We start from the raw sequence: 25,189 nt of genomic DNA on the forward strand, positions 1-25,189 counted from the left end.
ATACAGGTTTCATGTACTCCACCTCCCTTTTCAACTTTGTGTTTGATATTTAATTTTGCATTGCCATTTAATAATATCACATTATTTCAGGCTTAGTTCTCTGGTTGAGGCACCCTATATAGCCCGAAAGCTAGACTGGCTGAACCATGTATGGCCGACAGATGTTGGAGAGGATGAAACACTAACCAGACCTCAAGTAGAAAAGTATTGTTTAGTAAGTGTATGTGACTCATACACAGACTTTCATGTTGACTTTGGAGGAACATCAGTTTGGTACCACCTGCTTTGGGTAAGACCAATATTTTTTACTCATTATTAATTGTTCCCAATATCATGCCTTGTTTCTATGTCATATTATTTTCTCTGATTCACATGTATGGGGTTTAGGTGCTCACTACTTGGGGTAAAATCAATCTAATACTATGAAGCACCATTAAAACCCTAACACAGAAAAAAGGATATTAAACTATCGTATTTTTAATGGATTCTGTGTATGCAAACATTCTCTTATTCTTCTGATGAGGGGATATGCTTTTTAGTATTCTTTGTTACATGTTAGGGATGGCTGTTGAGCTTTGATTGGTAATTGCATTGCACCTGCTGCAGGAAAGAGGGGAAAGGACTGGTGAAAATATTTCTCTTATATAAAGCATCTTGAGTGTACCTGAATGGACTTCTGTGGTGGTGGACACTGCAACCAAGGAGCACTTGGTTGTAGTGTCAAAAGGGCATCAGGGGACAAGCTTGGGGAGCTTTGTGTGGTGAACCGTGTCCATTGTGTTCTCATATTCTATGGGTGATTAGAATGCCCGCAGCTCTTGCCTGCCTTATCTCGCCAAGCAGCCAATCCTGCTTCTGCAATATACCCTCCAAGAGCCTTGTATTAATGGGATAGTACCTTTTAACCCTCTTTTGTATCCCTAATTGGACTGGCAAATAGGTTAAGGATGAAATAAACTTCTTTTACCTAGATGGCTAGTGGTTGAAATGCCTGAATATATGAGCTCTCTTTAACTCAAAGAGGGCATCCACATCTTGTCTGAAGTTTTGCTCTCTGTGTTCACTTAAAAATATTACCTTGGGGCAGGATTATGAAATAAGCTATTTCTCCAAGTCGCCAGATAATTGCATTGAATATAATTGTACAGGTATTTCAATTTATCTGCACTATGAATCATTTGGAGACCTATGCATTTGGTTAGGGAACTATTATTATTATTACTTGTTATTTGCCCTGAGATCATAGTACCGAAATACCAGGTGGGTTTATGTATATGATACAAGGCACGTCAAAAAGGAGTGAAGGTACAGGCTCAATTAAAATGCAAAAAAAATGTTGATCACTGTTATATAATATTTGGCATAAACCCATGAACATTGACTTTAACATGCGCATGAAATATCAATTTAGAAAAATCATTGATCATTACTATGAACTAGACTATGACTATTGCTATAAACTAAGAGTATGAACTTACTGGTCAGGAATATTGTTGAGATATTCATGAACCGAGTGGAACATATTACGTTGTAGATATATTTTTAATTTATGCCTGATTGCAGTGGTTCCCTTAGTATCCTTGATACTTTTGGGTAGTTTGTTATATAATCTGATGCCCATTTATTCGGGTACTTATTTCAATGCTTTAGTTCTTAATTTCCCATAATGGATGTTGTGCCTCCCTCTGATGTAATGATGATGATAGGCAGAGTTCTGAGAGTAGTTGCCAATGTTATTTTTTATGAACAGAATTAAAAACATAATGTAGATGCACGGGAGTGGTAGCAAATTTAATTCATGGAAAATAGGCCTTGATGGAGCATTGTGAGGTTTCCCTGATTTTATTCTAATAGCTTTCTTTTGCATTTTTAAGATGTTTAGAGAAGTAGCAGCTGATCCCAATAATATTATACTATAGGTTGTATTTGAATACATTTCCCTATAGTATAAATTGAGTAGTACAGTTTTGTAAATATAAAATAAATGTACCTATGATCGTGAAGCAATGAAAACGAGATAGCCGAGACCCTAAACTTCATTGGCACTAGGTTTGTTAAGGGGGGAGGTAAAAAGAATTACAAGTATGGGGAAAGATATGGAACACTCGCTAGGTCACTTGGGTGTGTTTGGGAAACAGTGGCCCATGCATACCTCAACCACACACAAAAAGGCAAAATTATTAAAAAAATAAAAGAAATTTACAACCACTCAATCACTAGGGTGTGTTAAGGAACAACGGTCACTCTCGTGAATCGCATTCACTCATGCACTTAAGGTACAGGGTCGCACCCAAAAGTGGTAGGACTGATTTTCTCTGGTGGACGGGGGTCTGCCTGGCAGGGTAAGGTGGAGGGGGCTCTTAGCAACAGACCGACACCAACCTCAGTCGCCTGCGGGCTGTCGTTGAGTGAGGACACCATTTTTAGTGAAGCAAGTTTTTTGTCCGCGTCGAAAAACAAAATGAATCTGAATTTAGAGCAACGTTATTCCGTGAAGTTTTGTGCGAAACTCGGGAAGACGGCAACTGAGACCCTCGATATGATCAAACTTAAGCCGTTCCACAGTATTTGAGTGGCACAAGTTGTTTAAAGAGGGTACAGAGCTCGTTGAAGACGACCATCGCTCCGGATGGCCGTCGACGGCAAGAACCGACACGAATGTGGGCAGAGTGAGGACACTGCTGAACACAGACCGACGCTTAATCAGTGAAGAAATTGCAGACCAGTTGTGTCTGTCTGCATCCAACGTCCAACGCATTATTTCACTGGATTTGGCCATGCGCAAGGTGTGCGCCAAGATGGTTCCGAAAATTCTGAGTGTCGACCAACAGGCAACGCGTGTGCGCATTTCCGAAGAAGTGTTAGCCAATTTGCACCGAGATGAAAATTGTTTGGACAATGTGATCGCTGGTGATAAAACATGGGTTTTCCAATATGACCCTGAAACGAAAAGACAATCTGCGGAATGGCACACTTCCGCATCCCCACGTCCAAAAAAGGCTCGCATGAGCAAATCAAAATTCAAAATGATGTTGATTGTGTTTTTTACCGTCATGGAGTGGTTCACAAGGAGTTTGTCCCACCAGGTGAGACTGTGAATGCGAACTTTTAAGTGCAGGTGCTCACCCGCCTCCGAGAGCGCGTGAAAAGAGTCTGACCGGCCATCGCAAACTGCTGGGTGCTTCATCATGACAACGCGCCGTGCCATGGCGCGCTCGTCGTCAGACAACTCCTGGCCAAATATGGCGTTGCCACGTTGCCGCACCCGCCCTATTCTCCCGATATGGCACCACCGGACTTCTTATCCTTCCCCCTGATGAAAAGACAGCTCAAGGGACGACGTTTTGACTCGATAAAGGCCGTTCAAGAGGCTTCGATGAGGGTCATCAACGGCATCCCCAAAGAAAATTTCCAGTGGGCGTACGGAAAATGGGAGCAACGTTATACCAAGTGTGTAGCAGCTAAAGGAGCATAGTTTGAAGATAATTAAGTCGATGTAAGTATATCGTCAATAAAATTCTTGTAAAAAAATCAGTCCTACCACTTTTGGGTGCGACCCTGTATATCTCCTATGCCCGGGACCCGTGGTACTCACACTGGAATAAAACCAAGAAGAATTAAAAAGAAAAGGCCCTAGTTCATGTTTGCAATCATTCGGGTGTGTTAGACCTTTGTGAATCACACTGACTCACTCGTTCAGGGTTAGTAAGGATTCTTCCTATGCCAGTGACCTGTCAATCACAGATGATACAAAATTATAAAATGGATGTGCGCATGCTTTTGCTCCTTCACTCTATTACTGGGTGTGTTTGAGAACGGGGACCTTTGTGATTCACAAGCACTCTCTCATTCAGGGTTGACAAGGATTCCTCCTATGCCAGGGACCTGTTAAAGACACAGAAGTAACAAAGCAAAACGGAAAGGACTTACGTACACATAATCTCTCAATCAATCGGGTGTATGAGACCTTTCTTGAGCAATCCCATTGGAGTTTCATGGAAACACAATGCACATTCAAAAGTTTAAAAAATTAATTAAAATGTTCCATGTTACTTTTATTCTCTTTCACAGTTTTTTCAGGAGGTTGCAATCTCTCACTTTCCACTGGATTAGGGATGAATTGCCTAAATGAAAAAACTCGGCTGTGTAAACTGTTTACAGCTATAGGAGTCTTTTCATTTATTCAATACTGCTAGCCGTAAGAACTCAATTCAATCAATAGTGATCAATGTTTTATGGTCACCTGATATTCCTCTCAATTTCTCGTGCGTTTTTAGTGGGCACATTTTTAGCATGGCGATTTCCTTAGACTGGTTATTTATTAAATTCAGACAGCGCATCAGCTTGACCTGTAGATCTGTCACTATCTGAAGAACTTTGTCTTGTTTACGCTTGATTTTTTTAATTGTGCCACATGGGCCAAACAAACACTTGAGTAATTGCGAGCTGTTAGCTATGGAATTTGCCAATGATTCTATTAAGCCAACACATTAATGATGGAAAAATGACTTACAGCCGAATCCACGTTCCAAATATTGAAATATTGCTGGTTTTAGGAATATTATAGGAGCAAATATCACAAGTATTACTAGCAGTCGCCATCTTACTCTGTTGCCCAGAATAATGTTAGCTTTGAATTACACTGTATTTTAAAGGAAGGCGAATGAAATTATGATACCTTGCTTTACTTAGTGTATTAATGTTAAGCTCCTATGCTAGCACACATGCTAGAATTCCAAAAAGATTGGCATGTCAATTATTATGGATTCCCATTTTGGGATGTTGACCTATATGTCATTCTATGTGAGCCACCATGAAGCATAGGCACCCTCATATTTTGGTTTCCATTCATAGAGTGAATAAATATTTTTTAAGTTACACATATTATTTAGATATTTGATTCATTCACCCTGCATCATGAGAGCCCAGGTGGATATGAAAATGAAAGATAAATATTGAATCATTTAAAATAGTATTTCCTGACAGTTGTTCCTTGGATAAGGTTGATGAATGCTATATTTTTGTGTCTTTCACAGGGGGAGAAGACATTCTTTCTCATAAAGCCCACTTGTGCTAATTTGTCCTTGTACCAGCGTTGGACATCCTCTAGCACTCAGAGTGAAACATTCTTCGGAGATCAGGTAAAGACTAAACATTTTCTCAATTCCGTTAGATGGCCTGTGGGGTTAGCGGTTCTAATTTCAGAGTTTTAAACATTGATTGACATTCTCACTTTGCCATCTTTTATCACTTCAGGTTGACATGTGTTACAAGTTTACACTGAAAAAGGGTCAGACACTTCTGATCCCAACTGGATGGATCCATGCAGTCTTTACCCCTGTGGACTCCCTTGTGTTTGGGGGAAATTTCTTGCATTCGCTGAACATTCAACTGCAGCTTCAGTGAGTAGTTAATTCTTTCCATCATTCCACATTTTTATTTGATCTGTATATTTCAGTTTGAATATTTTACTTTCTCCTAATCGTGTAAGGGGAAAGTATTGTTTTCATGAAAAAATTTGACTCTGGCAGTTCAAGGTACATATATTCCAAGGCCTCTTGGACACATTTTCCAATGACATCTGTCCATGTGTAGGTAATATGGTTTTTGGTGGCATAGCAGCTGAAAAAATAATAATTTTAGCAGCACAAACATGCATACCTATCTAAATAATATAAAAATAGTTGTTTTTGAGTAAAGCTGTGTCAAATGTGCACTTTGGATTAACTATTTGAGGGGTCCTTAGGTTTGATTAAGTGCCATGTGAGGGAGGAATGAGTGCATGAATCCACCATGGTGTTGCACGACCCTTTGTGTTCCCTCATGTGTGACAAGTAATTAGGTGGGGTTCTGTACTTTTCTCAAAGTCTTAGTCTCCTTGGCCCATAGGCTGCTAAAAATGTGATGAATTTCCATGTTATGGTAATATTTCATTTTTTTCATCAGAATGTTGAGTTATTAGGGTGATACTTTCTTTATAGAGATAAAAAATTAACTATTCTTCATCTGTCCATTATTTATTCTATCTCTCATGGAATAATTATGAAATATTGCAATTTTGACCTTCATGAATGTGGTCGCCTGAAAAACTCCATCAACTGTGCTGGCTCATTCTCTTTAGGAGGGTGAATGTCAATTCCATTCCTTGGCAGAAGGAAAGGGTTTTCAAAAAAGTTGCATATTTAGGAATGAAAGGGAAGAAGAGGTGATTTCAAGGATATTTCTTCAGCATGAGCTTAAATAAAAACTTAAAATACACCAGAGTAATGCAATATGTCACAATCAATGATAAATGCTGTCCTTGTCTTTTGCTGGTCCCACTTCATTTTTTTTTATTTATTTTTTTCAGGGTGCATGAAATTGAGGTCAATATGAAAATGGCAAAGAAATTCCTGTACCCCTCGTTTCAAAAGGTGAACTGGTTTGCTGCACGTAGTCTTTTGGGAGAACTGAAGCGAGTCAATGACTCTGGAAACAAATGTCCATCATACCTACTTTCAGGATTAAAAGCTCTCGTTTTGGCATTGAAACAATGGAACCAAGATAAAGATGTAAGTCATAGAAAATACTGCTGGGAACTACAGCCTTAATTTTTCTAGTCTTGTCTAGCTATCAACAAAGGCACAATTCAGATTGTGATTTGAAATAGGCACAGGCATGTGTCTTATTGCACAAATTAGATCTGTGTATAAAATGTATACCTTTCATGCCATTGCCATATGGGCAGAAACTTAAGATGGTAGCATGACTGTAGATTACAATGAGAAACTTAAGTTAGTTTCAATAATGCCTTCCAACCTGCCCTCTTTCTTCATTCTTTTTGCATGCTTCTTTTACCTCTGTTCCAAGGATGATCTATTCCTGACAGGTTATTTGCCCACATTATTGATGACTTTCTCTTAATCTTCCCTTTCCTCCCTTTCTCAAGTCATTTTCAGGCTCTGCTCTGTTTCATGATTTGTACATGTAGCCCTGTGAAGGGATAAGGTTGTTTCAGTTTCTTTTCCAAATGAGAAAATATAATGATGTCTTATGATTTGACCCTTGTATATTTTCTCAACGCGACCAAACCTCTGTGGCACACTTCTGTCATGCCATTTTTTGTAACCAGTAAATTTGGGCATGGTTTTATAATGTCTCATCAAATCCAGTCGATAGTTAGTGTGAAGGTTAACTATTAGTGGAGATTATTCACGAATCCAAATTTATTAGCAAATATGAATGTGCATTAGTGAGTGTGAATTTTGTAACCATAGTGACATCATATGTCAGTTATTGAGCAGTTTAATTTTTGGTTTTGAACTTTACTAGAGGCCATGGAACTGAATATTGGCCTTGACCGAAGGTTAAAATTAACCTTCTGTTTAACAAGATATTATAAAACCTGACCTTAAGTCGGCACCCTTTCATTCCTTTTTGTATCACTCAAGTATTTTTTTAATGCTTTGGAATCCAAGGTAGCATTATGAGCTTTAAACTAACATAAATATTTTTTGTGTGAATGAAAACACTAGTGCCAAGGCAGTTTAATGAGAAACTTGATCTATTTTTATTTCCTTTTTTTCAGATTAACAAGCATGTTAAAGAGGAAATCCCTAAAGATATTGACCCATATAAATTACTGAAAGACTTGAACAAGGAGATTCGTCATGCAGAAAGGTTTATTAATTCACTAAATCCACCAAAGCCAGAGAGAGAATCAAAGAGGAAGAAGCGGAAACCTGCCAATGAAGACTTTGTGGATATCACCCAAAGCTTTGCTTTTCGAGGATTTGATGAAGTACATAACATTAATTTTTGATGAATGATTACCTCAATGCAGAGTTAATGTTTGTTAATAGAGTGATTCTGCAGCTCACTTGTTCTAAATACTTTGTAGCCATCATTCTGGTTGATGCACTTTGTGTGTCCCCTACAAATTCTGTCTCCTTATCACAACTTGCTTGCTCTAGCTCCTTCAAATTTAAGTTTTCAGAATTCAAGGTCCTTTTATCTATATTTCATAATCTATGAATCAAGAAATAGAGGTGGCTTAATGTTATCATCGTCCTGTGCAGTGCCTGCTTTAATGATTAATATCTAATGTTAATTTGGAAGAGTAGCTCTATCATATTTCAATTAATTGACATCTTTTTTTCCTAGTTTATTGAAAAAAGGATTCTCAAGTCAAATGTGAAGTCGCCTGCAAAGAAGAGAGATCAAGTGCAGCAGATAAAGGAAAAGCCAAAGTCTCCAATAAAGCTGACTTTGACAAAACCATCTGTGCTATCCTCGGAGCCAGGAGCTGCAGTTAATTATACAGTATCACAGAAAATTAAGAAAATTAATCCTACAGTAATAAATGGAAATCAGGACTCTTTGAGGAAGCCATGGTCTGTGTCATTAGATTCAAGTCTCCACCTCAAAATAAAATCAAAAGTCAAGAGAACGAAGATCACAAGTAGTCTGCCCAGTAAGGAAAAGGCTGTAGTCAGAAAAAAATTAGAGTGGGTACTTCAAGTGCTTTATTCTATTAATCAATGAGTTGATTCCGATGATGTTTTCAGGGGGTATGTATCTATTTTCAGAAGTGTCCCAGAAAGGAATATGGCCAATTACTCCATTTATGACTTTCACGATGATAGTGATGGTGATTCTCTAATGATTGATGAAAATCCTGGGAAAATACGACGGCAGGGGACAATTGACAGTTTCACCTCAAACAAACACAAATCTCCAAGTAAGTGTGCTTCAAAATTTCCATCCTGTATGATGGAGTGTCTTCTAGGCTGGTGATTGCTTCTATTTTACCTCTTTGAAAGCACCAACATATAAATCACAACACTGAGGAAAGTCAGTTTTTAGATTATCTCGTTTTTCTGTTTTATGTGAAAATTTGATGTCAAGAACCATGCAGAGATATTCCTTTTTTTTATCAAAATCAATTTTATAACATTACTTTCTTGACTGAAGGAGTAAAATTTATTATGAGAATAGCAGCAGTGTATTGATTTTTTCAAAGTTCCTCATAAAGTATTGCATTCACAAGCATTAGCAGCTAAACAGGAAAGAATTTAAACATTATGATGGAACCCCCAATGGGCAAATTGATATCTGACTCACACGCAAACTTATCCATGTATCCATGTCAGTTTTTTCAATAGTAGGTACACCTAAAAAAGGCACTTCAAGTTGTAAATATAATTCAGTTTTTCAGTGTGAGAAACTGCTGTTAATATTATTTGCATGTTTTGAAGTAACTATTAAGTGACTGCATTTTATAATTCATGGGTAGAACTAACTTGATTTACTTGGAACTAGAGAATTATTAGATATATGATCTTTGGAACGTACATGTTATAGCAATTAATAATCATAATCTTGGAAATGTTCATAATCATGTGTCACTCTCTTCTGAACTGGAGTATATGCACAAATATTTATGCAATCACTGAATTTTTTCTTGTGCAGTTATTCAGCAGGTAAAAAGGTTGCACATATCCAGCCCTAAGTTTCCATCATTGAATATTATTCTGTGTGATTAAACATGCAAGAAATTTCAATTGAGTGACTTGCTATCATTTAGTGCTATGTGCACCTCAGAAATTCATCTAATTGAAAGAACCTCGAAAGTTTTTTGAATGAGAATTTTTTTAAACAGATATATTTATTTAAAGACAGGGCAAGAAGCCCAACAGATTTTTGTGGGCCATGCATTATTTGTATGAAAAGTATTGGGAATGGTTTCAGAAAAATAGATTTATTTCAGATTTTGCTACAATGCATCAATATTCTTCAAAGTACCTCCCTTGAGAGTTGACACATTTCTGCCAGTGGCTTTTCCATGACTCAAAGGCTCCCTGGTAGGCAGATTCTGGAAGATCCTAAAGGAAGCTTGCAAAGGCACGCAAGCTTCTTTGCACGTCTTTGCAAGCAGACGCTTGATTCTGCTCTTGGTCTTCTGTCAACAGCTTCAGGACGAATTTACCCTGATCTTTTGCATTGCCAAATTTTTAGTTATAATGGTGTGCACTGTCATCTTATCAATTCCATCTGCAATCATGCACACACTTAACCAACGGTCTGAATTCAGCACTAATTGCACACATCAGGAAAAAATTGTTACCAATACTTTTTATACAACCCTTATATTCTAGGTTACATCATGTTGATATCAGTACATAACATACATAAATGAAACATTGTTTTGTCCCACGACCCACACAACATATATAGACTAATAAAGAATGAATAATATATACTAATATGTATATATTTTAGTTAATAGTTAAAATATGTTTTTCTATTTATTATATTAATGTTTTGTTTCCTGTCTGAATTGTTGTAGACTTCTTTGTGGTGAATGGCGACTCCGAGCATGTTCCTGAATTAGAAGTGGCTGGTGAAGTTGATGTTGTTTCAGACACGCCTAAGAATGGAATTGAAGAATTACTTAAAGCTTCAGTATTTACATCAGAAACTGTGGAAGATGATTCAGCTGAGGTGGAAACAGAGTAAGTCATTGGCTCTTAGTTTATTGTTCATTTGTACGCTCTATTCACTGAGCAAAGTCACGATAAGTTAGATCATAGATTGTGTTAAAGGATTGGTATTTATGGGACCTGGGGCAAGATCATAGTTCTGTTTAATGCCCTGTCTTTGATTCTAGAATTAAATTTCCCTGTGTGGCACCTTAGTTTCAACCATGGATCTTGTGACTCTTGCTACAATGTGCATTTAGCAATGTGATTTTATATCAAATTCATGCCTCAATTCCTTCGAATTTGGATAGACTTCTTCAGTTGATTAAATCAGATAAAATAACAGCAGGGAACCTGGAAAAACTTGAAAGCAGCTTATATGAAGTTTGTTCTTGTGTTCCTCCTATTCACATTGAAACAAATGCACAAAGAAATTGAAAAGTTATTATTAAGATGTTATTTTTGTATTGGTAAGGAGAGGCCAATGTGGACCTGTGACAAAGGTATATGATCACTCTTTATTGAACAGTGATTATGGAAGACTTGTGAAATCATATGTCTCCTAGCACAATGGTCACGCTCCTGTCTCACGTACTATTTACAATATCCCTTGGAATCTCGCTCTGGTGGGTTTCATAGCTTGAAATTTGAAGAACCATGGTCATATTAATGTTATCTGTCATGCTATATTGCAATACCACATTATGAAGAACTACTATTGGGTCCATTTGGGTGATAACCCTGATATTAATTTCAGAGTTATAATTATTTCCAAAAAATTTCTAATACTTGATATCCATCATAATTTAAACAAATTTTGTTTTCCTGCTTGCTTGTGGGTGATGACATTTTTCTACAAAATGTTTTCAGTATTCTAGAGTTTTGCATTTTACTGAGAATCACCGAGGTATTTATCATTTTTAGGGAGGAGGAGGAAGAGGCAGAAATAGACATAATCTCAAATTCATCATCGCAGGGAGCGAGTAATGTTGGAGAAAATAGGTAAATATACAACTTTCACTTTTGGATCAATGCATTTGAATAGGATATGATGAGTGATACAATGATACCTTTTAGCTTATGTTATCATTGATTCTTTTTTACTTAATCACATTAATTTAGTATTTTGATGCATGGGTAGCTGTTCAACTTGCTTTACTTTGCAATTCTAAGCATCTTACTGCATAATTTAGATTATTTTATTTTTTAAAAATAACTTACTGCTGCACTACATTTTAAGTTGAACTGTGTTTATGTTTAGTTCATCTCAGCTCGCTTTCTGGTATCTTTGATGTTTTGTCTTTCATATTTTCAACTATTCTTGCCATTCAAGTTAACTATTCAACTTTAAGGATCTTTGAAGTAAAACCTTTTATTTTCATGAATTATTTTTGCTCTCAAATGCCATCCACGCTAAATGGATGATAGTTTACATGACACACTTTTTTCTGTAGTTTGCATGGAAGTAATAATTGAAGGTTTTTAGTTTTTCATTAACTGCAATACAGATATCTGTAGCTTATCTTCACGTGTGTGAATGATCAGCCTTATGCTACTGTGGTTGTAAAAATGTGACCACTGTCCATCCCGTCTTTGGATTGTGGCTGAATGAAGGGGAGATGACTGGGTAGATGCCTTTTATTATGGGGTATAGTGGAGGTATTTTAGTCAACTCTTTGATCTAACCCCTAAGAGAGGGCTGGAAAGAGAAGGGAAATGAGTGAAGGCGATGCTGTTGAGAGGGTAGGGTTGAATGAAGGCCTTTTTAAAAAGTGGATGAATGGCAGATTGGTCCTAGGAAGGGGGAGGCTCATAGACTTCCCTAATAAAAGCCCTAGATTCCCTGCCCCAACCCCTTGCTTTGTTTGTGCGCACATCCCTCTCCAATCCACCGTTTCTCACCTAAACTCCCATATCATCAGTGACCACTTTTGCATCTTATAGATTTATTTTCAGTACAAGTTGTTATGTACCTATCCCTTGTTTTCTTTTTTTTATTTTACATTCAAACTATATTTTGGGTTAAAAACTGCACTCTCTATTTACTTGAAGTGTGTTAGAGTTGAACATATATTGTGGTTGTCTTTATTTTTGTTTTACTTCCTTGCCCATGTTGAATTCTGGTGTGTTAAATGATATGGTTGAGGATGAAACAGCATACAACATATTTTTTTGGTGCTATAAAGACAAAATTTAAGAAATTTTTGTCTTTAAAAACATGTTGTATTAAATGACTCTGGAAATATGGCATGAATTATTCCTAATTATAAGTCTTCTCAGCCCAAGTTTAACAGGTGACCAAGTAGCTTTTTTGTTTCCATTCCATTAGCAAGGAAGATTTCATACTTTTACATTTCGAGAACCCTTTTAGTTGATGTTAGACTGAACAGTAGACGGTAATTAAAAATAAAAATCTCCAAATTTTTCATAATGTAAGTAATTCAATTCCATACCCTTGTAATATTATCTCAAATCAAACAATGAAGTTCCACCAGTCTAACTTGAAATCCTTCTTTGATTAAAATATAATTTGCTTGCTTATTCCCCCAGTCATGCGACTGCAAGCTCAGCAGCGACGAGGGATGCAATTGCTGGCATGCTGTCATTTAGCCAAGGGGTTGATGGAAAACCTAAGGGACCACCTTATGATTCCAGTGCTGCAAAATCAAAAGAAAATGCGCATGTGGAGTATGCTACAGATGACGAGGAAGATCAGATAAGCAACGTTCACCAAGATGATGATTTCAGTGAGTACTGGTGTGCTCTAACAATTACAATTTCCTCATTCAAATTTTCTCCAGGTTAATGGTATTTCTGTATTTTTTTCAATCCTGCCATGTATTAAATGTCCTATTAAAGATGAAGCATGTAATTCAGAGCATGTAAAATGTAAGGATAGGACGGATTGAATCTCAGGAGCCTGTTGATGTGTTCCTTTCTGTCCCAAGATCAAAGTAAACAGCACTCGGGAGGCATAAACTTCAGACTGCCACCTCTAATTATAAATAGTTCATAACATTTTTTGAATTCAGCATATGGCCTTAGCTTGTCTGCTAGAATATCAATAATGTATGTGCATAAGGTATTGCTGTAGCCATGAGAATAATTGTATAATGTATGTGCATAAGGTATTGCTGTAGCCATGAGAATAATTGTATAACACATAAATTGAATTTATTGTGTCTAGAATTTGAGGCTTAAGAGCTGAAATGTCTAAATTAGCAAAAGAACATTCAATAGTTGATATTTGAGGTAGAATAAAACCTGCAATGTTGTATTGTTACAAGAGCAATCTTTTTTTAGTATACCCAACTCTAGATCTGTCTGATGATGAGGATGATAATATTAGAGCACGTTTTGCTAACAAGAAACTGGATGAGGCTTGGAGCCCTCGTGCCCGGGTGGGTCCTGTGACTCCAAAAACCAATCGCCCTGTGAGGGAGGGAAAGAAAAGGACAGCTGTGGAGAAAGGGCTGGAGGCTGCAGCAGCTAAGAGGGCCAATTTACCTGTGAGTTTAAAGTTGTTAAAATTTAAATGTATGTGACTCAAAGAATATTTTTTTAAATTAGGTCCATGATGTAATGCTGAATGAATCATTGAAACATTTAAAATTGGTTCAGTCATTCCCTGGTCCTCAGTGTTCACAGTTTCTGTGAGAGAGTCTGGTCTAACAGTCTTCGAGGGGATCTCACTAGTCTTGTCCCTGTTTGTTTCCACATGGTAACTTGGTCAAGTTTTGTCTTAATTCTTAAAATGTAATATTTAGTGCAGTTCCTAAATTATTCCCCTTCCAAAAGGAGACTTTTTTATTTTGTTTTGTTTGATCCTTTTCTCCAAATGCATTTGTTATAAAGTCATTTCTTAATCCTTTTGAGGCAAATTAGGAAGGCCATGGAAACATATCTAGGCAACATAGGATGAAGTGATAGTAAGTTGTAGTACTGCATCTGCATGTAGTGTCCTGTATTCTCAGGCTCTTCCACTTATGATTACCCATATCCACTCTTTAGTATATAAGTTACAGAAAAATTATGTGCTTGATTGGCTGTGAACATTTTCCGTTAGCATGTCATGTCTTTGTTTAAAATGTTGAACCGCTACAATTTCATTGTAATTATGTTTTGTATTTTTTATGTGCACCCATTAAAGAAAGTCTTCAGCTCAAAATTTGGCTCACATAAATGATGTTGACTATTTTACACATAGTCATAAGAAGTCCAGCGTATTAATGTTTAGACATATGAACTGAGAGCATTAATTGTGAATCCTTTTTTTTTTCAAGCAAAAATTCATGCATATTTACTCAACAAATTGGATTATAATGCCGATGAATTAATTGAAGAAACATTTTGGAAAGTTATATCCTTTTAGAGATTCGTCTCATGTCATGTATTTTGGTCACTGGACGAAATACCATTGTTGAGAGAATTTTCTATAAGGGGGTGTGCTACAATTAAGCACATGATTTGCACAAATGGCTTTATTTTTTTTGAATTGTCATCAATGTCAAATTACAGCTACCGATTGAGGTGTACTTTTTGCAAATTTATTTAACCATGTCTGGTGTATGAATAAAATTTCTGTCATTCATAGACTCCAAAGAGGCAGTATTTAAAAAAGAAGATTAAAAAATCGATGGAAACCAAAATGCAAAGTACAGAGCAGCCTTCAAAACCACCAATCCCTAAATGTAAGTATAATTTAAAAGCAGTAATAAATATAGAGAGAAAAAATTATTAGATTCTATGTCAATATGGCCAAAGAATTAATTTGGACTCAATTCTCTCTGATGGTGGAAGAAAGAGTTGAAACTTTTAATTTTCTAATGATCAATAATGGTTTTAACCTTGGGATGTTCAAATCATCTCTTTTACACTTCTGTGACAAAGTTTTTCTGAAATAGGCTTCTTGGTCCATGTGAAATTATAAGTAGTGTGAACCATAATAATTTGAAAAATTTATTTTGAGGTTCATCCATCATTCTGTAAGTTACTTGTAAAGATAAATATTGTATTTGATTCAAAGAGACACAATTTTTAAAATATTCCTTCATTCCACTGCAACAAACGAAATATGTGACTGCAAAGGCTTCTTTGATTTTGTTCATTTGATCACCTCAAGAAAATTCTTTTGGTTGATGCAAATGACTTAGCTGTCGGTAACCTCTCCTAAATACTACGGTACTACTATGGTATCATTCAATGTGGCTGCTGAGTGGCATTTTTTGCTAGGATAAAGATGCTCGGTCATTACCTACTTCAATAGCCTGTAAGGTCTGTGTTTGCCACCACTATTGCTTCCTACCTTACCTCTACTCACTATCATTGAGTCTGTTGGTTCCTCATATTTTTTAACAAGCTTGGCCAGTGTCCAGTTCATGGACCTATTATGCTTTTTCATATTCAGCTATTGGCAAGTATAATGAATGGCATGGATGACCTATTTACATGCATTTGCAAAAATGATTTAGAATCCAGTAATGTTATCCATTTTAAAAGATTTTGTGCATTTCCATTGACATTTTAAGATACAATGCATTTCACCAACTTGTGGCATCATTAGAAACAAATTTTGGTTACATGCAGCAGTACCCATAGGACAGAGGAGGAGGGGGTGGCTATGTAGGAGGGAGGAGGAGGTTTGAAAGTTGAAGTTGGAGTCAGGATTTTTCAGGCAAGGGAAGTGAAAGGCAGTGGTGCCTTGGTTATGACATGGCATGAGAGAGTTAGAGATGAATGGGTATGTTGAATGGTTGCATTGTTTTCCCTTGAGGTCAGTTTCTCAGAAAGGAGAGGTGAGGGATGAGAGTATAATTGCTCGTTTCAAAGAATCATTTTGGGGTCTTCCAAGTGCCTTCTAATCTTGATTTGCTGCAAAGCATCCGTTTTTAATCTTTTAGGGAGGATGTACTGTATTTCAGGGACAAAATTGCTACTTTGTTTAAAATCAATGAGGTGTGTTGCAAAGAGGGATTTGGGAGTTTTGATTTTTGTGACAGAATCAACTGCTTCATGTGAATTAAATTTGTACCTGATGATGCCACAAGTCGGCAAAATGCATTTTATCGTAAAATTAAGTCCGTGGAAAAGTACAAAATCTCTTAATATGGAAATCACTCAATTATACGAAGTGAAGCCTGAAACCATTAATTATTTCAGTAATGTTAGTTCTGTTGTGTATTTTTTTCATGAGATTTTTATGATTGAAGGTTAATGGAAGAGGATTATGTACATTTGAAATGACTCCACATAATGCTTCTATCTTTTTCTTATTTTTAGCCCCAAAGAAACCCAAGAAGGGAATGGCTACAGCAAAGCAAAGGCTTGGAAAAATTCTAAAAATTCACAAAATGTTATCGCCATAGTAATGGTAAGTGCAGTTTTTGTCCCTCTTGTTTTCTCCTTCAGTTCCTGGAGATTAGTCTTGTTGATAATTTGTCTAAGTGAGCAGGGTTAATTGTATGTTAATGTGATATCTATGGCATGGTCGTTAATTGTGAGGGTGTTGATGTAACTGTAAATAGCTAAGGACAAAAGGGTAATAGGAGGAGTGAAAAAAGTGGAGGAAATGTTTTCTTTACATACTTTCTCAGATTGAATCTAGACTTTGAACTTTCTCTCTACTCTTCTACTGCAGACCTTTTTCAATTATCAGTCTTAGCATTCTTAGATATATTTGATGCATGGAACCACTTGAATATGACATGACTGGCAGTCACTTGGAGGTAAAGTCGTTGAGAAATGTAAGAGAAGATGACAACATCAAAACCAAACCTGCCCAATTAAATTTCCAGAGCAACTGTTTAATGTATGTAGAGATTAAAAAGCAAATTGTTGTTATTATTAAGTAGTATTTTACCTGGTTAGGGTAGGCTACTTGCATATTTTTTAAATTCTCATTGTGATTTCTAATTGAAGGATTATAATCTATGTCAAATTATTGTTTCCATCCAAAATTCTTAGGTTCAGTAAATGGTAATTTTCCTTTAATTGAAATGTAATTTTGATAGTTGTGGGTGAGAATTAGAACCTAATGCCAGAGTGTTGTTTTGGGAAACCAAAATAAAACTGTGTCAGTTTCTGGGAAAGGATTTCAGAAGAAAGATTTCAAATCAGACTTGGAGTGGCTTAGAAGCACCCTCAATTCTCTGTTAAAAGTGCTTTTACTGTAATTTTGGCTCAAAATGTAGAAGCAGCTTATGGTAAAAAATCTTGTGCTTTCCTGTTGAGTGAAATCCTCTCGGATCTTACCCCAGGTTAGTGTCTTCATTGCTGCCAATGTTTCAAAAAGTGACTCGTCATCGTTCTAAGGGCTTCTGAATGCTGTTTCATCAATTTTGTCAAGTATATACATATTTTTGTCTTGGGATCAGATGTCCTCTGATTGACCTGTAGACCAACTTTTATCTTGGCATCTCCTGATTGGTTGTATTTTTTTCTTGCTTTCTGGTATGCTTTTCCGAATAGGTCTCCAGGTGTTGCATAATTGAAAACTTGAGTCCATGTTCAAATTCTTTTTATGAAGGTGGATCTCAACAGCTGCTTTGACCAACCTATCCCAATAGCCGTGCAAGCGGCATAGTATTTTTGCCTCGACCCATTTGATGACGTTAACTAGGCTAACGCTGTTTGGCAATCGCTGATTTCTCAAACTGTCCCAACTTCCGGTACCTTTTATGTTCTTTCATTCAGGTTTCAATCGTGCGGCCCATTTCACCTGTGTAAATCGTGCCGCACTCATAGGGTATCTGATATACCCTGAGAGTCCTGATGCTTTTTAACTTTGACCAGCTTTGGTCACCTTATGGTATGTAAATATTTAGTTGTCTCAGTAAAACCCAGAAAAAGTATGGTGTGGAAGTCCTTGAATAATAAGTGGCTCAAGAGCAAATCAAAGTAAAAGATGGCAGTGTGAAAATATGAATTTTGGTGGGTTAAACTGACTTGTGCAAACTGGAATCATGAGTAAGCATAAACCCTGCTCAAGTTTTTTAAAATATAAAGCTGACCCTGACTCAGCCTTAAAATAGTATGGCTAGCTGAAGTAGAGTAGATAGCTTCAGGGAAGGTGGGAAGAAGAGAATATGCTAGACCGCACGGAGGGAGTAAAAAACTGTATCAAATAGAGGTGGAGGGGGTCTCTAATAGTAGACAAAATAAATTTTTTATTTGCCTTGTGTAAATGAAAGATAATAAAATGATTCCATTGTCTATTTGGATTTGGTTGAATAAATATTTGTTGTAATTTTAATTTTTACCAATGTTTTCCTTTACTTTTCAGGGTGCCTTTTGGAGTCTTCTTACAATATAGGCTGTCTTAATGTTATTACAAGTGCAGTCAAGGCATTGGCCATTATGAGAATGGAGTATATTACTCATACTTACTAAAAATGTCCTGGAATCTTGATAAAATGATAGGCCATGGTCCCATTGGAATTGATTTGTAAATAGAGTTCTCATTATTACCTATGGTGATTTCTGAATCACTCGTTACCTAATTTCTATGAATTTTTGGAATATGGTAGCCGTCATTGTCTGAAATTTATGCCATAGTCACGAGGATATCAATGAGGACTTAGAATATAAGAGTCAAAAAAGTTTTTGTATTCAGTCATTGTGACTTCACTAGTGTGATGACACAAACATGCCCCATGATTATTGAGGTGATGCATCACAGTTTGGAATGGCTTGAGGGTGCTATCTTTTAATCCAAGGACTTAAAATTTTGAATATATTTTGTTTTTAGCTTTAATTTACAATTCAATAATTGTGTTATGTAATGGCATTATCATGTCATATTCGTAATCCTATTTCCAGTTTAAAATGGATCTTTTGGGAGAATGGTATTGCTTTGCACGCTATTAAATCCGAAAAAGAAGGTGGCTAAGGTCCATCTATGTGCTCTTTGGTTGAATTAAATTTCTCCTAAATGGAGAGGGATTACGATGGTACAATGGCTAATGTACTGGCTTACCCCCCAGAGGGCCCGGGTTTGAATCCTGGAGATGGCAGATACCGTTCAGTGGTACCCCTATCCCTACTAGAGGTGCTTTGTCGAGAGTACTTTGAGTGAGTACGTCGCCCATCGGATGGGATGTTAAACTACAGACCCCTAGGCACCATTTGTTAAAAGTAGGCTAATGCCAATGTTGGGTTTCTCTCCACCCTTCCTCCTTTCCCAGCCATTCCTAATGGCACAAATGACTGTAGCTGTAGATTTTCTCACCTGAAACTATTACTACTACCCTAAATGGAAAAGCAGGTTCGGGAAATAATGTTGCTGGAAGTTAAAAGATAGCAAGGGGCCAACCACGGGTGGTGTTGGCATAATTGTTCAAAGTGAGTTATAAATGCATAGTACTGACATGCAAGACACATCATGGAAATCTTTCTGAATACTTATGTGCAGAGAACGTCAATGCAATTATTGTTTGGCCATAGCTGTTTAGGGGGCATATAAGTAATGATAAATGTGCATCACAAGTGTTGATAATGACTGAACTATTTATGGAACACTTGAAAGCACTTATGATTGTGTATTTTATGTAGTAATTTCAGATCTATGGAACAGAGTAAATGGTAAAAATTGGTAAAGAAAGAGTGAAATTCTGTATACTAATGCTGATCAAATCTATAAATTGAATGATGTTACCATGAGATAATATGGACCACCTTGAGCCCTGGAGAGGAGAATGAATGACCTCTCTCTCTATCTGAACATGATTTGGCAAATGTTTGGTTTTCGACAGTAATCATTATTGGCTGGTTCCATTTCATTTCTTCCTATGAGTTACGAAGTACCAAATCGATGCTTTGGCAATTATTATGGGGGAAATAAAAGTTCATTTTCATAATAACCAGCACCAGAAAAAGTTCCAAGTCATATCATTTCCTCAGGACTGAAGTTGCTGAAATCCAAGTGCCGCTAGCCAAATTGTATTACAGAATCGCAGAATACAAGATTTAATAATTTGAAGTATTTAAGAATCTCAACCAATTATGTGAGTGAATATGTTTCGATGGAAGATGGCAAAATTAAAGCATGTTGGAGAACAGCGGCAATCATTTGTTTCATACCTCATTACAACGACGAATTTCAAAGGAAAACTAGTGCTATTTTTCAGAAGTTAAACTCGCCTTAAATTAAATAAAAACTTTCTTAATTAGTTACCTTAATAATTGAAATAAATTTGATGAGATAATTCAATTAGCAGCTCATCACTACTGTTTTTTCCAAAGATACTTATGATTTAGTACTGGCATAATTTTATGAGAAAAGTAGTCATATAGTTTATTATTTTAAGTTTATTTCAAATTTATTGGGATCATCTTATGCATTGGGCTCTGATGTGTCATATGGAGTCATTAAAAGTCAATGGCAATGAATGGTGTGTAAGATTCAGGGTAGAAAGTTTTCCATGGGATTATGTGCTTCAAAACCTTGGTTGATCTGGATTTTGTCTGGTAGTCAGGATTAGCAAGGGTTTACTGTGCATCTTGAATGCCATTTGCTAACCAGTGGTGAACAAATATCATGGATAAATATCAAACCTAAACATTGCCTTAATCTTTCTGCCAATTCTTTTTATTATGGAAATTTAAATCTAAACCCAGAGGTGGTTACAAAATTATGTTGTAAAATCAATAATCCTCTGCATCTATCACCTTTCAGTTGCACAATATCCCCTGAGATTTTTGTGAAAGAAGAGGTTGTGGAACAAAACTTTTATAGCATTCATATGCACAATACCAATGTTATTTCATTGATAAATATCTTTGGACCAGAATTCAGACTTTGGCGACCAATCTCCATGTTCCAGTTATCTCTGATGCAGTTAGTCATGTGTCAGATCATTTTGCTTAGTTCATACTCGGCTTTCACTTTAATTAGAGGCTTACTAAAGATGTTGATATCACTACTAATTAACACCTTTTCTGACTGATGATCTCTGCTGACAAAATAATTTGAAAAGGGCAGAAATAATGTGAAACTCAAAATGTCCAAATTTTAATTCGAATTTGTTTGTAAACAAAAATGGTGCAGTGGACTGACAAAGTTGCTGTCCCATTGCAAAAATTAGCTACCAAAAGCAGCATATACTCTTGGAAAATAATGAGCAGACCAACTGAGACTGGGAAATATGGCCATTTGAATATTAAACGCAGATGTAGTTTTACAGTTTATGAATTTGTGATGATTAGTCACTCGTAATTTTTGATGACTGTGAGTGCCTTTAATGTAGGCCTCAAACTTACTAATTTATTTTACTTGAAATTCATAGGCATTAAAATGTTTCTCGGGCATTACTTACTATCCCTAATTTTTCGTTCTATGGCATTCTCATTATATCAGGATTCCACTGTTTAAATAATGAAGGCAGCTTGGAGACTCCACATTTTTATTGGTGAGCAAAGCCAAGGATTACATTGTCTTTAAGTATTCAGTGGAATTGTATTGTTAATTTTTTCTTAGGGCTCTGTCAGCAGTGTGTGTTGACTGCAATAAGAGCCAGACTACTGCCCAAAATATCCACCTATTTGATAAGAACTGAATGTGTTTTAAAAGATTATTTTCAAAATTTTGTTGGGAATTCTTTTTCCCCATAATGTCTTGATTCAAGAGCTGTAATCTTTTGGGTAAAATTATTGTTCTTACATACATATAGTGTTGAAGTTGTGGCTCGTGTATATTTCTTGTGATTTGGTGCTTGTATGTACAATGAAGAAACTACTTTCTTACATGAATTGTTTATGCGAGCGGTGAACGTAGTTATTACTATTTTGAGTGGGTTGAGTGGCCATGTTAAAGTGCATCTTGGCCTGTGCTAATCTGTGTGTCATCTCAGCTTGGTATGCTTAAATCCTAATATGTTAAAAACTTTCTCCAGCTTGAAGAATCGATTTGGAGTTTGGGTAATGCGAACAGTCAAAAGCTCTGCCAAGGAGAAATGGTTTGAATAATTTGAAATGAGCAAAGTGTCTGGACCTCAGGTCTTTAAATGTGTGGCTGTTAAAATGATCAATGGCCACCTTTGGTAGTAGCAGTTGAATGGAGCAGCATTCCTTTAATGGTGGAGGCTGCTAGCTTTGCAAACACTTGGCTAATATCAGTTGGTTGCTCAATTGAGTGAGTGAAAGATCACAGTTGTCAAGAGCCTGCAAGAGCATTGTGAAATTGATGTGTATAAGGCTTTCCTCAAAGAGCTTGTGAAATTTACTCTTTATCTTATATTATATAGCTGATATACCCTTGAGAAAATGACATCTGAGTTATATGTTTTTTCCTAGTAGTGTAAATTCCATTAGATCAAGCCTTTAGATACTTTTGAAAGCAGAAATGGCTCTTGTCACATAATATTTTATTAACTGCTCAGTTTTGCTTCTCTTATTTTGTAAATTTTATTCCTAAAAGGGGATTGTGTTGTATGGGTAATTTAATGCAAATTTCTAATTGCATGATGTAATTCATACTTGCCTAGCATACCGATTTGAGTTGTAATACATTTTAAAGATTTTCTGATAGTTTGTAGATATGGTTGTGTTGGTGTTTTGCTTTAAATTAACCATTGTTGAATAATGTCAAATATCTTCTGTTAATATTCTGAATTCATGATTTTTTAAACTCGGACAAGAGAAATGGATGAACCATCAGAAATTCTGAATTATTTAAGTTACTTTTTTCAGTCCTGTGAGTGGCAAGTCAATGTACTAGGTAATTATATAGTTATTATACTCTCTTATCTCTAAAAACTATTTTTAGAATGTTAGATTTCTTAAAAATTATTGATTTGAAGCTCACTTATATGATTGGTAATGTTCAATTTGATTTAAGATGTTATATATAAGGATTATTGGTGTGAGTACCGAAAAAAATTAACTGTACCGTTTAAACAGTTGTCAAGTATTTGTGTGATTTACAAATGAGTGGGAGGAGCACAGTTTAAATTCCTAATTTGTGTTGACTTTTTGGCCCTGCAGTATAGGTTGTGTGTGTGTGTGTGTGCATGTAAATGTATAAACACTCGCACACACACATATATATATATATATATATATATATATATTTGCCCCTTTTATGACATTTTCATGAACAAGTTTAGCAAGGAATCACTGAATATAGTACAAAATATGTGGTGAAAGAGGTGTGTTAAGATATTTATTTTAGACTGTGATGTGTGTATGTGCAGAATAAGTGATTTTGTATGTTTTGCAAAAACATCACCAACAAAGTATTGTGTGAAGAAGATATGGGATATATGTATTAGAGACATAAAATCATATCCTGTCTTCTTTTTTGTGAGCGACATAGTATACAGTTCTTTCCTCTGTACCGAACAATCGAAATGCTTTATTTGAGCATAATTATGTGCACTTTCATCATTAATGTTTAAGTGACCAAGCAATTTGTTAGTTTAATAATTGTAAAATAATGTTTTTCCTGATGTAAACAAGTATATTTTTATTGTTTCAACTTTGTTTACCCTTTTCTCATGTATATTTCTTAATGGCTGTGTTTAGGACCAACAAAATAAATTAGTTACCCATGGGTGCATGGCTGCATTTGCCCAACAATGTTCACTTAATTCTGTTTGGTAGTGTGTGTATGGTAATACTCTCTGAATCATTCTCATCCATATGTTTAAGGAGGTCTTGTAAGGGTTTCATTAGCGTTTAAACCCACTGACTGCTGAATTCATTCGATAACATTAACCATGATCAGGTAATTGTAATAATTATAATCTCCATGAAGTGTTCTGTTGCTACTGGAATTCCAGTAGATTTAAGGCTGTGGAAAAAATGTCTGTTTATATAAAGGTATTTTTCAATTCATCTCTATGAAGTTTTATTAAGAAATGAGAAGTATCAAGTTTTCTGAAATGTAGTAAACCCTTGAGCATGCTGAATAATGCACAGGAAATGCTGTTGTTAACATTATAAAATAGTGGATAAATATCAAAAATATAGTTGAATATGTCAAGAATTATTTTGTAAAACAGGTTTATTATTATTATTGGCTGTTTAAAGTTGCATTTTGATTTATGCCAGAATTGAAAGGTCTTTTATTGTAAATCATTTAACAATTAAGTGGTAGCATGGTGTAGAGGTCCACGACAATTATGGGTGAGGTGTGGTTTTAGTCGTCTCAATCGAGCAAAATGAGTAAAATGTTCTCCGAGCTTCACACTAAGTGATGCAAGTAATTAAATGCCAATTTTTCCAGTGAGTAACAATATGTTATGTAAACCTTGTTTATTGTTATTTTATTTCCATGAATAATGTACATGTGAAGAATAAATGCACTTTCATAAGGCTTGATTATTTTGAAAATGACTTTTTTGTGTATGTTTTCTAAGATCTATGCTACTTGATTTTCAGCATTGTTAATCACATTACTTTGTCGTAGTGAAATGATTGGTTTACATACACATATTTTTTATTACCCTGGTAAGGCAAGGCAATTTTTTTATTGTTAGATGTGTCCACTTATTATTGAAAGTGTGCACTATGTTTTAAAATGGACACTTTATTTCGTACATTAAGCCATGTTAGTGTGGCATATTCATTACGGTTGCTACCTCAGGATCAGTTTTTTATCATTCTGCAAGTGATTTATGCAATCCATACCTATTTACCTTCTGCATCTGATTTTGTTTCATTTACATTCTTTAAATTCTTAGTTTATCCTATGCAAGTATGCTATAAGGGCTGATCATTTAAGAGTGATTTTA

The 25,189-nt window shown here is 35.9% G+C and overlaps 1 protein-coding gene across 1 annotated transcript in view; it reads left to right on the forward strand.

Annotated features, from left to right (window-relative positions):
* LOC139686053 (histone lysine demethylase PHF8-like) overlaps positions 1-24,751 on the forward strand; it is a 62,472-nt gene extending 37,721 nt beyond the window's left edge. Inside the window, exons 6-19 of the mRNA XM_071583158.1 lie at positions 91-289; positions 5,037-5,141; positions 5,257-5,402; positions 6,350-6,551; positions 7,568-7,780; positions 8,143-8,486; positions 8,568-8,719; positions 10,328-10,493; positions 11,385-11,462; positions 13,011-13,207; positions 13,764-13,969; positions 15,055-15,151; positions 16,740-16,830; positions 18,742-24,751. Of these exons, the coding sequence (XP_071439259.1) occupies positions 91-289; positions 5,037-5,141; positions 5,257-5,402; positions 6,350-6,551; positions 7,568-7,780; positions 8,143-8,486; positions 8,568-8,719; positions 10,328-10,493; positions 11,385-11,462; positions 13,011-13,207; positions 13,764-13,969; positions 15,055-15,151; positions 16,740-16,825 (2,191 nt within the window). The 3' untranslated portion in view covers positions 16,826-16,830; positions 18,742-24,751. The remainder of the gene's footprint in view (positions 1-90; positions 290-5,036; positions 5,142-5,256; positions 5,403-6,349; positions 6,552-7,567; positions 7,781-8,142; positions 8,487-8,567; positions 8,720-10,327; positions 10,494-11,384; positions 11,463-13,010; positions 13,208-13,763; positions 13,970-15,054; positions 15,152-16,739; positions 16,831-18,741) is intronic.
* Positions 24,752-25,189: the final 438 nt, after the last annotated feature.

The sequence above is a fragment of the Hetaerina americana genome, unplaced genomic scaffold, assembly GCF_022747635.1.
Source record: "Hetaerina americana unplaced genomic scaffold, ioHetAmer1.1.p SCAF_13, whole genome shotgun sequence".
NCBI classification, from domain to species: domain Eukaryota; kingdom Metazoa; phylum Arthropoda; class Insecta; order Odonata; family Calopterygidae; genus Hetaerina; species Hetaerina americana.